Source organism: Eutrema salsugineum, unplaced genomic scaffold, assembly GCF_000478725.1.
Source record: "Eutrema salsugineum unplaced genomic scaffold, Eutsalg1_0 scaffold_12, whole genome shotgun sequence".
NCBI classification, from domain to species: domain Eukaryota; kingdom Viridiplantae; phylum Streptophyta; class Magnoliopsida; order Brassicales; family Brassicaceae; genus Eutrema; species Eutrema salsugineum.
In genome coordinates this window covers 2,106,569-2,118,396 of record NW_006256895.1, presented here as the reverse complement: position 1 = coordinate 2,118,396, position 11,828 = coordinate 2,106,569, and the positions used below count along the sequence as shown (strand labels likewise).

Here is an 11,828-nt window from a genome sequence, read left to right as displayed (position 1 = left end):
GAATTTTAGCGCATAGACGCCGCAAGCACATAAGCTCACGTTAATCCCAGGCCTCATCAGAGCATACTTCACTGGATAAAGTTTAATAAGCGTATGTTTCTTCTCCTTTTATCCCTGAACTTCGTTCATAATTTGAGGGATGATGTGTGCAAATGCATTGACATACTAGCTGGATCTGCTACCTGAGCAATCAAAAACTTCAACTGATCTCATCTGAAACTTAATGCACATAAATAACCAGTGGTTGTTATGGACATGGACTGGAGTTTATACAGGATCGACGTTGATACCCCAAATTTTGCTTGTTCTTCCATGTGACGGAAGCTCTCCTAATCCATACTGTATGAGCAAGCGGGTCCAACTGGTATTTTTTTTATTCTTTAGCATGTGTTTGCACGCAGCACCAATTTGTACGCTGAACATATATGTCATGAAGCTAACACAATCATGTTGGAAGCAGCCCAAAGAGGTGTACTCTTGAAATAAGTACATAACTCCATCCATTTCCTGCAGAATAAACATCTGATTAACAACATTGTCGAAATTGAACGCTTACTTCTTTTGTAAAAATATAGTCTACTAGATACATACCGGTGTACGCAACCATTTTCTTCTAGTTATGATCCAATCAGCTACGTCAGTGATATACACGAGCGGACGAACCTTTAAGACTTTGAAATAATTAAAAAAATTAAAAAATTAATTATTTTGTCAAAATAACCCAAATGAATAAGTTCACTATTTTCGAAAATGTAAATGTGTACGAGTACTTACTCGCGCCTCTGAGACCACTTATTTACTCATTCCCACTTACTTTCTGTCACACGAACCAAAGGGTAATCTGCATCATGTGGCTGCGTTGGATCATAATCAGCTACAAACGAAGATTGAGAGAGTTTGGCAAGTGTTTGTTTGAGTAAAGCTTCTTTAGGATCCATTTCAAGGTAGATATCTGCATTTTGACTGAGAACATCATAGAGATATTCTCGTTTACTTCTTCCTGCTAATGCATAACAAATAAAAAAGTAGTTCTTGCATCAATAACTTAAATCCAAAGCTAGAAAAAAAAACTAAAGTTATGATATAATAACAAATGTTCCAAATACAGATATATACTTACAAGTTCAAGACAAAAAAAAAATATTACACGTCTCAAACTATGTAGACACACGTATTACATTTTACACGTATTCAATTTTAACAACCATATTATGATAGTATTTAACAAACCACATCATGCCTTAAACAAAGATATTACATCCGACTATTTTGCATCAGGACTTGGAAGTTCTAGGCTTTCTTATCTTTTTTGAAGGGTGAGAAGTGTCCGCCTTGCTTGGAATAGAACCTGCAATCTCGTTGTACTTTTGGGAACACCAACTCTTGACGCTTTAGATGCGTTCCAAACAGTACTTGTAGACGCTTTTGCAGCTAAAGGAATGACAGTGGCTGATGTATCTGCGAGTGTGGGAACAGCACTGGTAGTTGCTTTTGCAGCTAACGGAATGACAGTAGCTGATGGTTTAAAGAGTGTGGGAACAACAGATGATGATGCTTTTGCGGTGGTGGGAGTAGCACTCATAAATCCAACTGTTTGGATGGACTCCATAATCTTATTCTCAAGCATCTCCACTCGATAATCCATTTTCTTTTCAAACATCTCCACTCGGATATCAATCTTTCCGTCAAGTCTCTCTTCCAAAACTTTGAACGAGGCTTGAAAGAGTCCTTGAATAAATGAAATTATGTCTTCATCAATGGCTTTTGCAGCTGTTCACACAACAACCTCTGCTTGCGTAATTCTGCACCAGGATCAGCGATCCTTTTCTGGTCTTAACTCGAACCTGTAATCGAGCTATATATCTAGAGCACTTGGTGTCCTAACCTCGCTTGCAACATCGACATTCTCACACTCTTCCTCTGTTGGTTCCTCATTCCCCTCAGAAGATGCTTGTGTTACTTCACTGTTGATTGCTATATTCAACTATTCGAAGTTGGTCCGGTAATTTGAGTTCGAAAGATCTTAAGTTGATCAGATTTTATTAAGTTCTTAGTTACAGTTCGTTCAGTTCGGAGGATTCTCAGCGAACTCAATACAATGTTCAGGTCTCTATTCTCCGGGTCCGAAAAAGATCCCTTCTACAGTAACAATTCTACTATTTATAGTACACAAGCGAGGAGACGTTCTAGGGCTTCTCGTTCAGCTCTCACCGCCTCTCGTCGCTGGACCTCTCTCTAATGGGCCGCGCTGTCAGGTCAGGCCCACTTCAGCTAAGACCATCGTAAACCGGGGTCAGTTGGGCCGGTCTCGGTCTCTAACCGGTCCGGACCAGGGAGCGGAGCGTACCACCAACAGTATGTCCCCCCTCCCAGTTCGGTAAATGGACCTGACTGACTTTTCCCGAATTAGAGTTAGATCGGTTTTAGGCTGAGGTCGGTGACGTTGAGTCCTCGGCTTACACCCTTCGTCGTCCCTGGTGCCTTGGCAAAGGTAATTAAGTATTTTCGCTTGCGGGGAACTGAAAAGACGCGTCAGTTTAGGCGAGAAATGGCGACGTTACAAGGCGCGGAACTCGAAAAGTCGCAATGATTCGCTTTTTTTCTATAAATAGGGTTCAGCTCTCCCCATTTCCTACTTTCGCTCCTACTGCCAAGGTATTTGCTCTCCTTTCTCTCTAAATTTTCTTCTTTCTCTCTCTAGAGTTTCCGGTCGCCGTCCGCCATGCTCTCTCGTCGACGATCATTCTCTCGAGCTCTCCGACGATGTCTTCCGGCTCTTCTTCTAATTCCGAGGTCGCGATCCTTCCCGAACACCGCAGGGAGGAAACTTCTACCGAGATCTCGAGCTCGGGATCTACGGAGCATTCCTCATATGCTTCTTTGGTTCGGAAGAACTCTCGGGTCGTCGAGGTCGGCTCTGGTAGCCGAGTTCCAATTCGGGCTCCGGAACGGATGGATCCAAATCTCCGCGAGCCTGAGGGCCAAGTTCCTGCTGATTTGGTCCTGGAACGGGAGCCTGACGTGAAGACAGACGAGGACGCTCCGTTGCGCGAGGTCGGGGATGGAGGGGCGCAGGATCCCAATGACGACGATATGATGCCGATCGCGGATCGGCCGTGTATATGTGCCCCGGTAAAATCCACACTGTCATCTCCAGAGACAGTTCGGGCTGCTATGCTGATCGGCGGAGCCCCTCCCGGAATCATTATCCAGGTTCCTGAGCCGGATGAGCGTCCATGGGATGCACCCGAGGACTTCATCTGCGTCTATGAAGCCTATTTTCGCGAGGCCGGGTTTAAATTTCCCCTGCCTCGCTTGTTGTTTGCTTACTGCAATCGTCGCGGGTGCGCGATCTCGCAGCTTCAGCCGGCGTCAATAGTGAATTTTTGTCGGGATTCTCCAGCTCGGGCGCGACATCCGGGCTCACATCAACGTGGCTCAATTCGAGGAGCTCTTTATTATGAAGGTCTCGGCGGCGAAGAGTTGGTTTATGTCGGTGAATTGCAACCCGAAGTTCGACCTGGTGACTGGGAACAAGGCTAGCAAGTTTCCGAACTGGGACCAAAGCTACTTCTTTGTCCGCGTGGATTCGATATCTGCTGAGAATCCGGAGAGCACGTTCCGGACTGGCTGGAGTGTCGATTTTGGTACATATCTCACGGTTAACTCCTCTGTTTTTTGGTCGGTACTAACAACGTTTTTGTGTTTATGCAGATCGCCACGTTCCAGGATTTATTCAGCGCTCCCTCACGTCCGACCTTGCGAAGCAGTTAAGTGCCGCCGGACAGCGCCGTTGGCCACTTGCCTACCGAGAGAAGATTGACCGTCGGATAAAGAGAGCTCAGGACAGAGGTATGAGTTCTCGGATCGTCTCGAATTTGTTATTATTCGGATTATGGTTAACACTTGTCTTCTGTAGCAAAAAATAAGATGGAACCCAGCTCGTCGAGGCCGGAACCGAAGAAGAGGAAAACGAAGAAAGTCAGCAAGTCAAGTCGGAGAAGGATGGCGTTCGACAGGTCAGATATCCCAATAATGGACTTTGGCGCTGATGAGGAAGACGACAACGCCCCAATCGACATCGTCGGTCTCGATGGGAACGAGGCCGGTGACGGTGCTGAAGCTGTTATCGAGGACGAGGTCGATAATGTCCCGGTCGGCACAGTTGACCCCCTGATCCCGGTTGCGGAACCGGAGGGCGATGTGGCGGGAACTAGTGTTCCCGAGGCAACTCCTCAGCCTCAAATGGAAGAGGGGGAAATTGGTGAGCAGGAAGAAGACGAGCTCACCATCGCCGACCGAGCCCGTAGGAAGAAGGGCAAGTCTAAGAAGTCGTCTCGGAAGAGGGATGGCGAGCCCGAGACGGCTGCGAGTGAGGGGACTTTGGTCCTTCGCGACTCGCCTAACGCTTCTCAGGTTCCTCCAGCGGATCCGGCTGCTGAGACCGAGAACCCGAGGTCGTCCAAAAGGCGCCGGACTTCCGACTCGTCCTCTTTCTCGGTCCGACTTAAGTACAACAAGGACCGGTCTTTCTTCGACGACTCGTCGGCCTGCGCCGAGCTCTTCAGGCAGATCGTGTCGGCCTCGTCTCCGATGCCTGAGACGAAAGACCTCTTCCGTCCCAAGTCTTACGCTCGGGTCGCGAAATCTGCCTCTGCTGTAAGTTTTCCTCCGCCTTGAATACTTTAGCTTTTTTATTTTTGAAGTGTTTTGACTTGGGTTCTATTTTCAGCTTGTCTGCGATACCAATGAGCTCATTCGTGAGTACGACTCCGAGGTCGAGAGGCTGAGGAGGATCAATGCTGAGGTCGCTGCTGAGAGGGCGTCTCTGGAAACGTCGTACCGGCACGAAAATGAGAGGTACGAGGCTGCTGTACTGGGCTTTACTGAAAAGGAGAAGGAGAACGCGGCTCTGAAAGAGCAAGTCGAGGCTATGATGAAGCGAACTGTCGAGCTGGAGGGGGACGTGGACGCTCTGTCCAAATCGTTCAAGACAAGCGAGCTCGAGAAGCGGAGGTATCGGGACGCTGAGTCGAAGGGAAGGAAGATGCTGGCCGCCCTTAGAGGCAAGCGCGAGGGGAAGCTCTCCAAGATGAAGGACTTCATGGACAAGTCCGAACTCCGGAAGGCGCCATTCCTCAAACTCAACCAGGCGACCGCTCTAGTCGGCTTCTGCGACTTCCTTAAGCGGGAGCACAACATGATCGTCCCGTCTCACATCGTGGAGACGTATGAGCGCAGGATCAGGAACTGCACAAAGGAGGTCGATGGCATCCCCCTTCCGCGGTTCCAGAACGAAGATTTCCTCCTCCCAAGCGACGGCGACCTCATCCCGAGGATTGTGCTTCCACCGGGGACGCAGGTTCCAGAGGGCTTGGATCAGTTCGGCTCGAACTCCAAGTCGATCTCGGCTGATCGGGCGGCAAGCCTCAAGAGTCCGGCGTCCGTTGCTCGTCAATGAATCATCCTCTCAGTTTTTTTTTTTTTTTTTGATGTTGTAAAGACTTTTCTGCCCGCGTAGCTCGGGTTTTTTACTTAGTGTTTTATTTTGACCGCCGTTTTTAGGCGTTGTATTTGTTGCGGTCTAGTTCGGCAAACTCGGATATCTTTATGAAATGAACATGGTTTCCCTTTATCTCGACTTTTACTTAGAACTTTCTTTTGATATTTCACTGCGGACTGTTGGGAGTTCGGCTTGTTTTAATTAATTTTGGAGTTCGTGATGTTATTGCGACGATGCAGACGAACTCGGGGAACTCTTCGAGCTTGAATCGCGGTCGGCGGATTGCTGTTCGAAAGAGTGAGTGCGAGTTGGGCTCCGGCTTTGAATAGTGGGCACCGTGGGGGTGCGGACGAGACGGATCTCGGCTTTTGAGATCGTATTCATGGGGAATACTTAGTTCGATCTCCTGGCCGGGGAGTCGATTTTTGGAGTTAGTTATAGAAATTAAAAAGGAGGATTTTTATTGGATTTGTAGCTGGACTCGAAATCGAGCTGCCTACGTATCCTTTTGCAAGGGATCAAGCCACTCGTAGTTCAGTTTACAGGGGTGAGTTCGGCCGGAGCCGGACTGGTTTTTTTTTTTTTTTTTTGGGTCTGCGCGCTTGTTGGCTGGGACTTAGTAATAGTATCGCTTGAGATTGGCTGAGTTCCAGGATCGCGGGATCGGCGTTCCGTCGAGCTGCATGAGTTCGTAAACCCTAGGCTTGACGATTCTCATTATCTGATATGGACCTTCCCAGTTCGTTCCCAGTTTTCCTGCATTCAGCTCCTCAGTGTTCTGGAACACTTTGCGTAAGACGAGGTCGCCTTCATCGAAGTGCCGACCTCGGATTTTTTTGTTGTAGTACCGAGCAGCGAGGTTTTGATAGTTCTGAATTCGGAGGAGAGCTAAACAGCGTTGCTCTTCCAAGTTATCGAGGTTGTTGAGCATCATCTGGTCGTTGAAGTCGGGATCCTCGGGGAGCACTGAGTACCCTAGGGTTGGAATACTCACTTCTGCCGGGCAGAGGGCTTTGAGTCCGTACGCTAGGTAAAAAGGTGACTGTCCGGTCGATCGTCTTGGAGTAGTTCGGTGCGACCATAAGACTCCGTCGAGCTCGTCTGCCCAGGTACCTTTCTTAGCATCGAGACGTTTCTTTATGCCGTCCAGGATTGTCTTATTGGTTGCCTCGGCTTGGCCATTGCCTTGCGGATATCGCGGGGTAGAGAAACTAAGGCGGATTTTGAACTTTGCGCACCACTCATTGAACGTCCCTGCAATAAATTGAACTCCGTCTAGTGCGGTAATCTCCGAGTATGCTTCGGCCTCGACCCATTTGGTGAAGTAGTCAGTCATAATCAAGACATACTGCTTTTGATTTGTTGATCGGCATAAAGGGTCAACGATGTCCATAGCCCACCGCATAAATGGGTAAGGGGCCGTACTGGTTTGCAGCAGCTCGGTCGGCACGTTAATCATTGGGCCATGGCGCTGGCACTTATCGCACTTCCTGACAAACTTCTCGCAGTCCGCGTTCATCGTCGGCCAGAAATAGCTAGTTTTTTTTATTTTTAGAGCGAGAGATCGACCTCGGGAATGGTTGCCGCCAGACCCTTCATGGATTTCTCGCATGATTTCGATTGTTTCATTCCCGGAAACGCAGGTCAGGAGTACTCCGGATGCACTCCAACGGAACAGCTTATCTTTATGCATTGTGTAATGGGCAGCCCAGACTTTCAGACAGCGAGCAGCCCATTTGTCTTCGGGGACTTTGCCGTTGAGGAGGTACTCTCGCAGTTCGGCTGTCCAATCTTCGGCGGACTCGCTTTCCTGGCTTTCGCTGGTTGACGGACTGTGGAGTCCTTCGGTTATGTGCTCGAAGTCGTGATCGGCGGCTAGGTCTTCTGGATTGTGCTCGGCGTTTTCTTTAAGTTCCTGCTCGGCATTCTTGTTCGTCCGGGTCGACTTCCTGTTTTGCGTACTTGCCGAGGTCGGATTTTCGTCACAGTTCCGTCGGCGAGTAGCAACATTACATTTCAGTGCGGTTTGGATACTTGGTTCTGAGATACTTTCGACTGGGATCCTTCTCTTCATATGCGGGTCAGAACTGGATGTCAGGGCGGCTAACGCGTCGGCGGACGAGATCTCGCCGCGAGAGATTTTCGTGAGTTCGAACGTCTCAAACTTAGCGATGAGTACCTTAGTCGCTGTTAGATATGCGTCCATTCGTTCGTTCTTGGTCGTGTATTCTCCACTTAACTGGCTTGCGACGAGCTGCGAATCGCAGAAAGAGTGAAGATGTCGTACGCCGAGCTCGACAGCCAATCGTACGCCGTACTCAGATTCGTTGTTAGATGCTGGGAACTCGAGGCGGAACGACTGTTCGAGGATCTCGCCGTTAGGGGACTTGAGGCGGATTCCGACTCCTGATCCCCAGTGAGATGACGATTCGTCGACGTGCAGAATCCATAGTTCGCGAGGCGGCTGTTCGACGACGAACTCTTTGGGAAGTTCGATCAGAAAATCGGCGAGTACCTGGGATTTCGCGCTGGTTCGATTCTTGTACTCTATGTCGTATTCACTTAGTTCGACGGCCCACTTCGCGAGGCGACCTGATTGGCTTGGACTATGTAGTATGGTTCGGAGTGGCTGGTCGGTCAAGACCGTAATTGAATGAGTCTGGAAATATGGCCGAAGTTTCTGAGCAGAAACTACCATTGCAAGTGCCAATTTTTCTAAGGCCGGATACCTGGCCTCGGCGTCACTTAGCGATTTGCTGACATAGAATATTGGACGCTGTTCTCCCCTATCCTCGCGAACTAGAACACTGCTAACTACCGATGTCGAGATAGCGATGTATAAGAAGAGCGTCTCGCCGTGCTTGGGCTTAGCTAGAATGGGGGGGGGGTTGAGAGATACGTTTTCAGCTGCTTGAATGCGTCTTCGCACTCAGCGCTCTAGGTATGATGTTTGTTACCTCGTAACAACTGGTAGAAAGGCAGGCATTTATCCGTCGACCTGGAGATAAATCTGTTCAGGGCGGCGATTCGGCCTGTGAGTTTTTGCACTTCCCTTTTTGAAGTCGGAGAAGGTAGGTCTAGAACTGCGGATATCTGCTTCGGGTTAGCCTCGATGCCGCGCTCGGTGACGATGTAACCCAGGAATTCGCCTGCTGTCACGCCGAAGGTGCACTTGGCGGGGTTGAGTTTCATCCCGTACTCGTTCAGAATGTCGAAACACGTCGATAGGTGTGATATATGGTCCTTAGCGTGCAGGGATTTAACCAGCATGTCGTCGATGTATACTTCCATCGTTTTTCCGAGCTGACTGGCGAACATGCGGTTCACGAGTCTTTGATAGGTGGCTCCCGCGTTCTTGAGGCCGAACGGCATGACCTTATAACAGTAGATCCCTCGATCTGTAATGAACGAAGTCTTTTCCCGATCATCCGGATGCATTAGGATTTGGTTATACCCCGAAAAGGCATCCATGAAAGACAACAGTTCGTTGCCTGTAGTTGCCTCTACCAACCGATCAATGTGTGGCAGTGGGAAGCTATCTTTGGGACAAGCTTTGTTCAAGTCGGTAAAATCGACGCAGATCCTCCACTTTCCATTCTTTTTCTTCACGACTACCGGGTTTGCTAGCCAGTCCGGGTATCGAACCTCTGTGATCGAACCGGCCTTGAGTAACTTTTCGACCTCATCATTTACTGCTCGTGCCTTCTCGGGTCCGAGCTTGCGTCTCTTCTGTTTGATAGGTTTATATGTGGGATGGATGTTTAGCTCGTGGCAAGTGATGTCGGGATTGATTCCGGGCATGTCGCTGATATTCCATGCGAACGTGGAAACGTTTTTCTGGAGGAAACTGATGGGTGCTTCTCGGATACTGTTGTCGAGCTCGGCCCCTACGCCGACACATTTCGTTGGATCTGTTGGGTCAATGCCGACTTGGTCGACCTAGCTCTGCTTGGGTGGACCGAACTGGCTTTCTGCGGCCGTACGACCGTCCTGAAAGGGGCTTATGTCGCATGTCCGTGCCATGCTTAGTTTGCACTCAGTGAGATAGCATAATCGGGACGTGGTCTGGCTTCCTTTGAGTGTGAAAATCTCTGACGGAGTCGGGAACTTGATGCATTGATGGAACGTTGAAGCGACGGCATTCATGTCGAACAGCCAGAGCGTTCCCAAAATCGCATTGTATATCGCCGGTTTGTTGAGGACCAAGAATTTGATCATTCGAGCCGACCCGCCGACGTAGATGGGTATCTTCACTGTTCCTATTGTTCTTGTTTTCTCTCCGGTGAACCCGGTCAATGATTCCATGTAGGGCTTGATCTTGGAGTCCGGAAAATCCATATCCTTTAATGTTTCTTTGAATATGACGTTTACCGAGCTCCCTGTGTCGATTAAGATTCTGCTTACTTCGACATCTCCGAGCTGGAGTTCGACGACGAGGCAATCATTGTGAGGCATGTGCACTCCCCGCAGGTCGGCTTCGGTGAATAACAGTGGTACGGTTGTGACCGTTGTCTGGGATTGTGAACTCGACGCTTGCCGACTGTATTCTTTGAGGGCTCAGGCAGAGTAGTTGCATGATTCGAGGGCTCCCATAATCATATTGACCTTCTTCCTGGTTTTGGGCACGTTCGCCTCTCTATTAGGTGCTTCGCGGTCTCGTTTAGGGGGAGCGACCTGTTCATCATCGGAGTCGGTTGCCTTGGCAGCTTCTTGATTGCCAGGTTTGTTTGGTCGCGGGTTCGGCCGCCGAGGTCCTGGTTTAGGCAAATCCACGGTGTCGATCTCGCCCTTGCGGAACTGTTGAAGTAAGAAATCCCTCAAATATCGGCATTCCTCCGTGCTATGCCCATATCGCTCGTGATACTCGCAAAAACGCTCACTCAGTGGCGTATCGTCGTCCTTGTGCCATGTGTTCCAAGATTTTGGAGGTCGTCCTGTCCTCTGGTTCGACGGTCCTGCTTGGTTTACTACTCCGCGCGGTTTCCCGGGCTGGGCCTTCGTTTCCGAGCTCTCTTTGGGGGTTGGCGTTTGGCCTGACTTTAGGGTTGAATACTGCCGATCCTTGGCGGGTTCTTCTTCTTCTTCCGCGATGAAGATGTTTGACTTATGGAGCGCATCCTCGAGGGTGAGCGGTCTGTTCCTGCGAAGCTCTTTGTGAAAGGGGGATTTATACCACGTTTTCTGATACAAAGCCTCGAGAGCGGCTTCATCGTCCACTGTGCAGTGTGCTACGATCTGCTTGAAACGTGCCATGAAGTCTCGGAGCGACTCATTCTCGCCCTGTGATATCTCCCACAGCTCGGAGTTACGAGTTTTCTGTCCGATGAACATCGAGAAATGCTTTGCGAACTTTGTCGAGAGTTCATTGTAGTTGTCGATGGAGTCGGACTCCAATCTTGAGAACCAGTCTAGAGCAATGCCTTCGAGGTGTTCGACGAACAACTGGCATTGAATCACGTCCTTCTGTTCGGCCGAGGTAAACTTCAGTCGGTTAATTACGATACCGAACGAGGTAAGGAAATGCCTCGGATCGGAGTTCCCCTCGTACGATCGTAGCTTAAACATTTCTAAGTTTGGGACGGGGACGTTGGTGATTCGGGAAGTGAACGGTGTTTTCTGTGCTTCCCGGATTACACGGTCGATTTCGGGTGCCGAGCTGGTGGCTTGGTGAAACTTTGAACTGATCTCTCGCAGTTGAGCCTGCATCCGCTCAATCTCCAGGTCGCGTGCTGTTGGTTGAGCTCGCACGTGCTGAGATGGGCTCTCTGTCTGCTGGTACTGCTGAACTACTGACCGTGCCGCTGTGCATTGCGGGTCTCGCTCCTCTTGGAAGTCACTAATGAGGTTCCGTCTTCTGATTGGACTCTCTTGCTGTAGGCTGGAGATCTGTGCGGTGAGGGTTGCGAACTTCGCGTCGTTGCTTCTGACCAACTCTTGCATCTGTGCGGCGAAGGCGTTCATAAGCGCAGTTGGATCGAAGGCAGCTTGAGCTCGGATTGGTGAGGTCTGGTGCGCCCCGTCGCTTGAGCTCGGCTCCGTCCTGATTTGTTGCGCTTCCGATTGGGGTTGTACGGGGATGCACTCGCATTCCTCCATAGGCCCTCCGACCTGGTCGGCAGGTCCTCCGTCCTGGGTGATTCCATCTGCACAGGTCATCTGACTTCCGACCTGGACTGAGGTCGGTTGTCTATCATCACTTGTCATATCGTCTTGGCCGATTACCGAACCGGCCCCACGGTGGGCACCAATTGTTGATTGTTATATTCAACTATTCGAGGTCGGTCCGGTAATTTGAGTTCGAAAGATCTTAAGTTGATCAGATTTT

General features: G+C 49.6%; 3 protein-coding genes across 3 annotated transcripts; 1 reads left to right on the top strand and 2 right to left on the bottom strand.

Annotated features, from left to right (window-relative positions):
* Positions 1-2,763: 2,763 nt before the first annotated feature.
* Positions 2,764-5,461, top strand: LOC112089096 (meiosis-specific protein ASY2-like). The gene is made up of 5 exons (XM_024160069.1): positions 2,764-3,288; positions 3,404-3,647; positions 3,715-3,852; positions 3,920-4,659; positions 4,733-5,461. Exons 1-5 carry the CDS (start codon positions 2,764-2,766, stop codon positions 5,459-5,461), a joined length of 2,376 nt encoding a protein of 791 aa, XP_024015837.1.
* A 658-nt stretch (positions 5,462-6,119) lies between these two features.
* LOC112089095 lies at positions 6,120-9,304 on the bottom strand. The gene is made up of 2 exons (XM_024160068.1): positions 8,461-9,304; positions 6,120-8,374 (listed from the first exon to the last, which is right to left on the bottom strand). The coding sequence occupies exons 1-2, from the start codon at positions 9,302-9,304 to the stop codon at positions 6,120-6,122; spliced, it is 3,099 nt and encodes a 1,032-aa protein (XP_024015836.1).
* Positions 9,305-10,060: 756 nt separating this feature from the next.
* LOC112089094 lies at positions 10,061-11,707 on the bottom strand. The gene has a single exon (XM_024160067.1). The coding sequence runs from the start codon at positions 11,705-11,707 to the stop codon at positions 10,061-10,063; it is 1,647 nt and encodes a 548-aa protein (XP_024015835.1).
* Between the last annotated feature and the right edge of the window lie 121 nt (positions 11,708-11,828).

Excerpts from the sequence above, each read along its gene's own strand:
- LOC112089096 (XM_024160069.1), top strand. The coding sequence starts at position 2,764 with ATGTCTTCCGGCTCTTCTTCTAATTCCGAGGTCGCGATCCTTCCCGAA. Across the intron at positions 3,648-3,714 it reads TGGCTGGAGTGTCGATTTTG|ATCGCCACGTTCCAGGATTT; the intron begins GTACATATCTCA and ends GTGTTTATGCAG. Across the intron at positions 3,853-3,919 it reads AAAGAGAGCTCAGGACAGAG|CAAAAAATAAGATGGAACCC; the intron begins GTATGAGTTCTC and ends TGTCTTCTGTAG.
- LOC112089094 (XM_024160067.1), bottom strand. The coding sequence starts at position 11,707 with ATGACAAGTGATGATAGACAACCGACCTCAGTCCAGGTCGGAAGTCAG.
- LOC112089095 (XM_024160068.1), bottom strand. The coding sequence starts at position 9,304 with ATGCCCGGAATCAATCCCGACATCACTTGCCACGAGCTAAACATCCAT. Across the intron at positions 8,375-8,460 it reads TTTCTACCAGTTGTTACGAG|CTAAGCCCAAGCACGGCGAG; the intron begins GTAACAAACATC and ends CCCCCATTCTAG.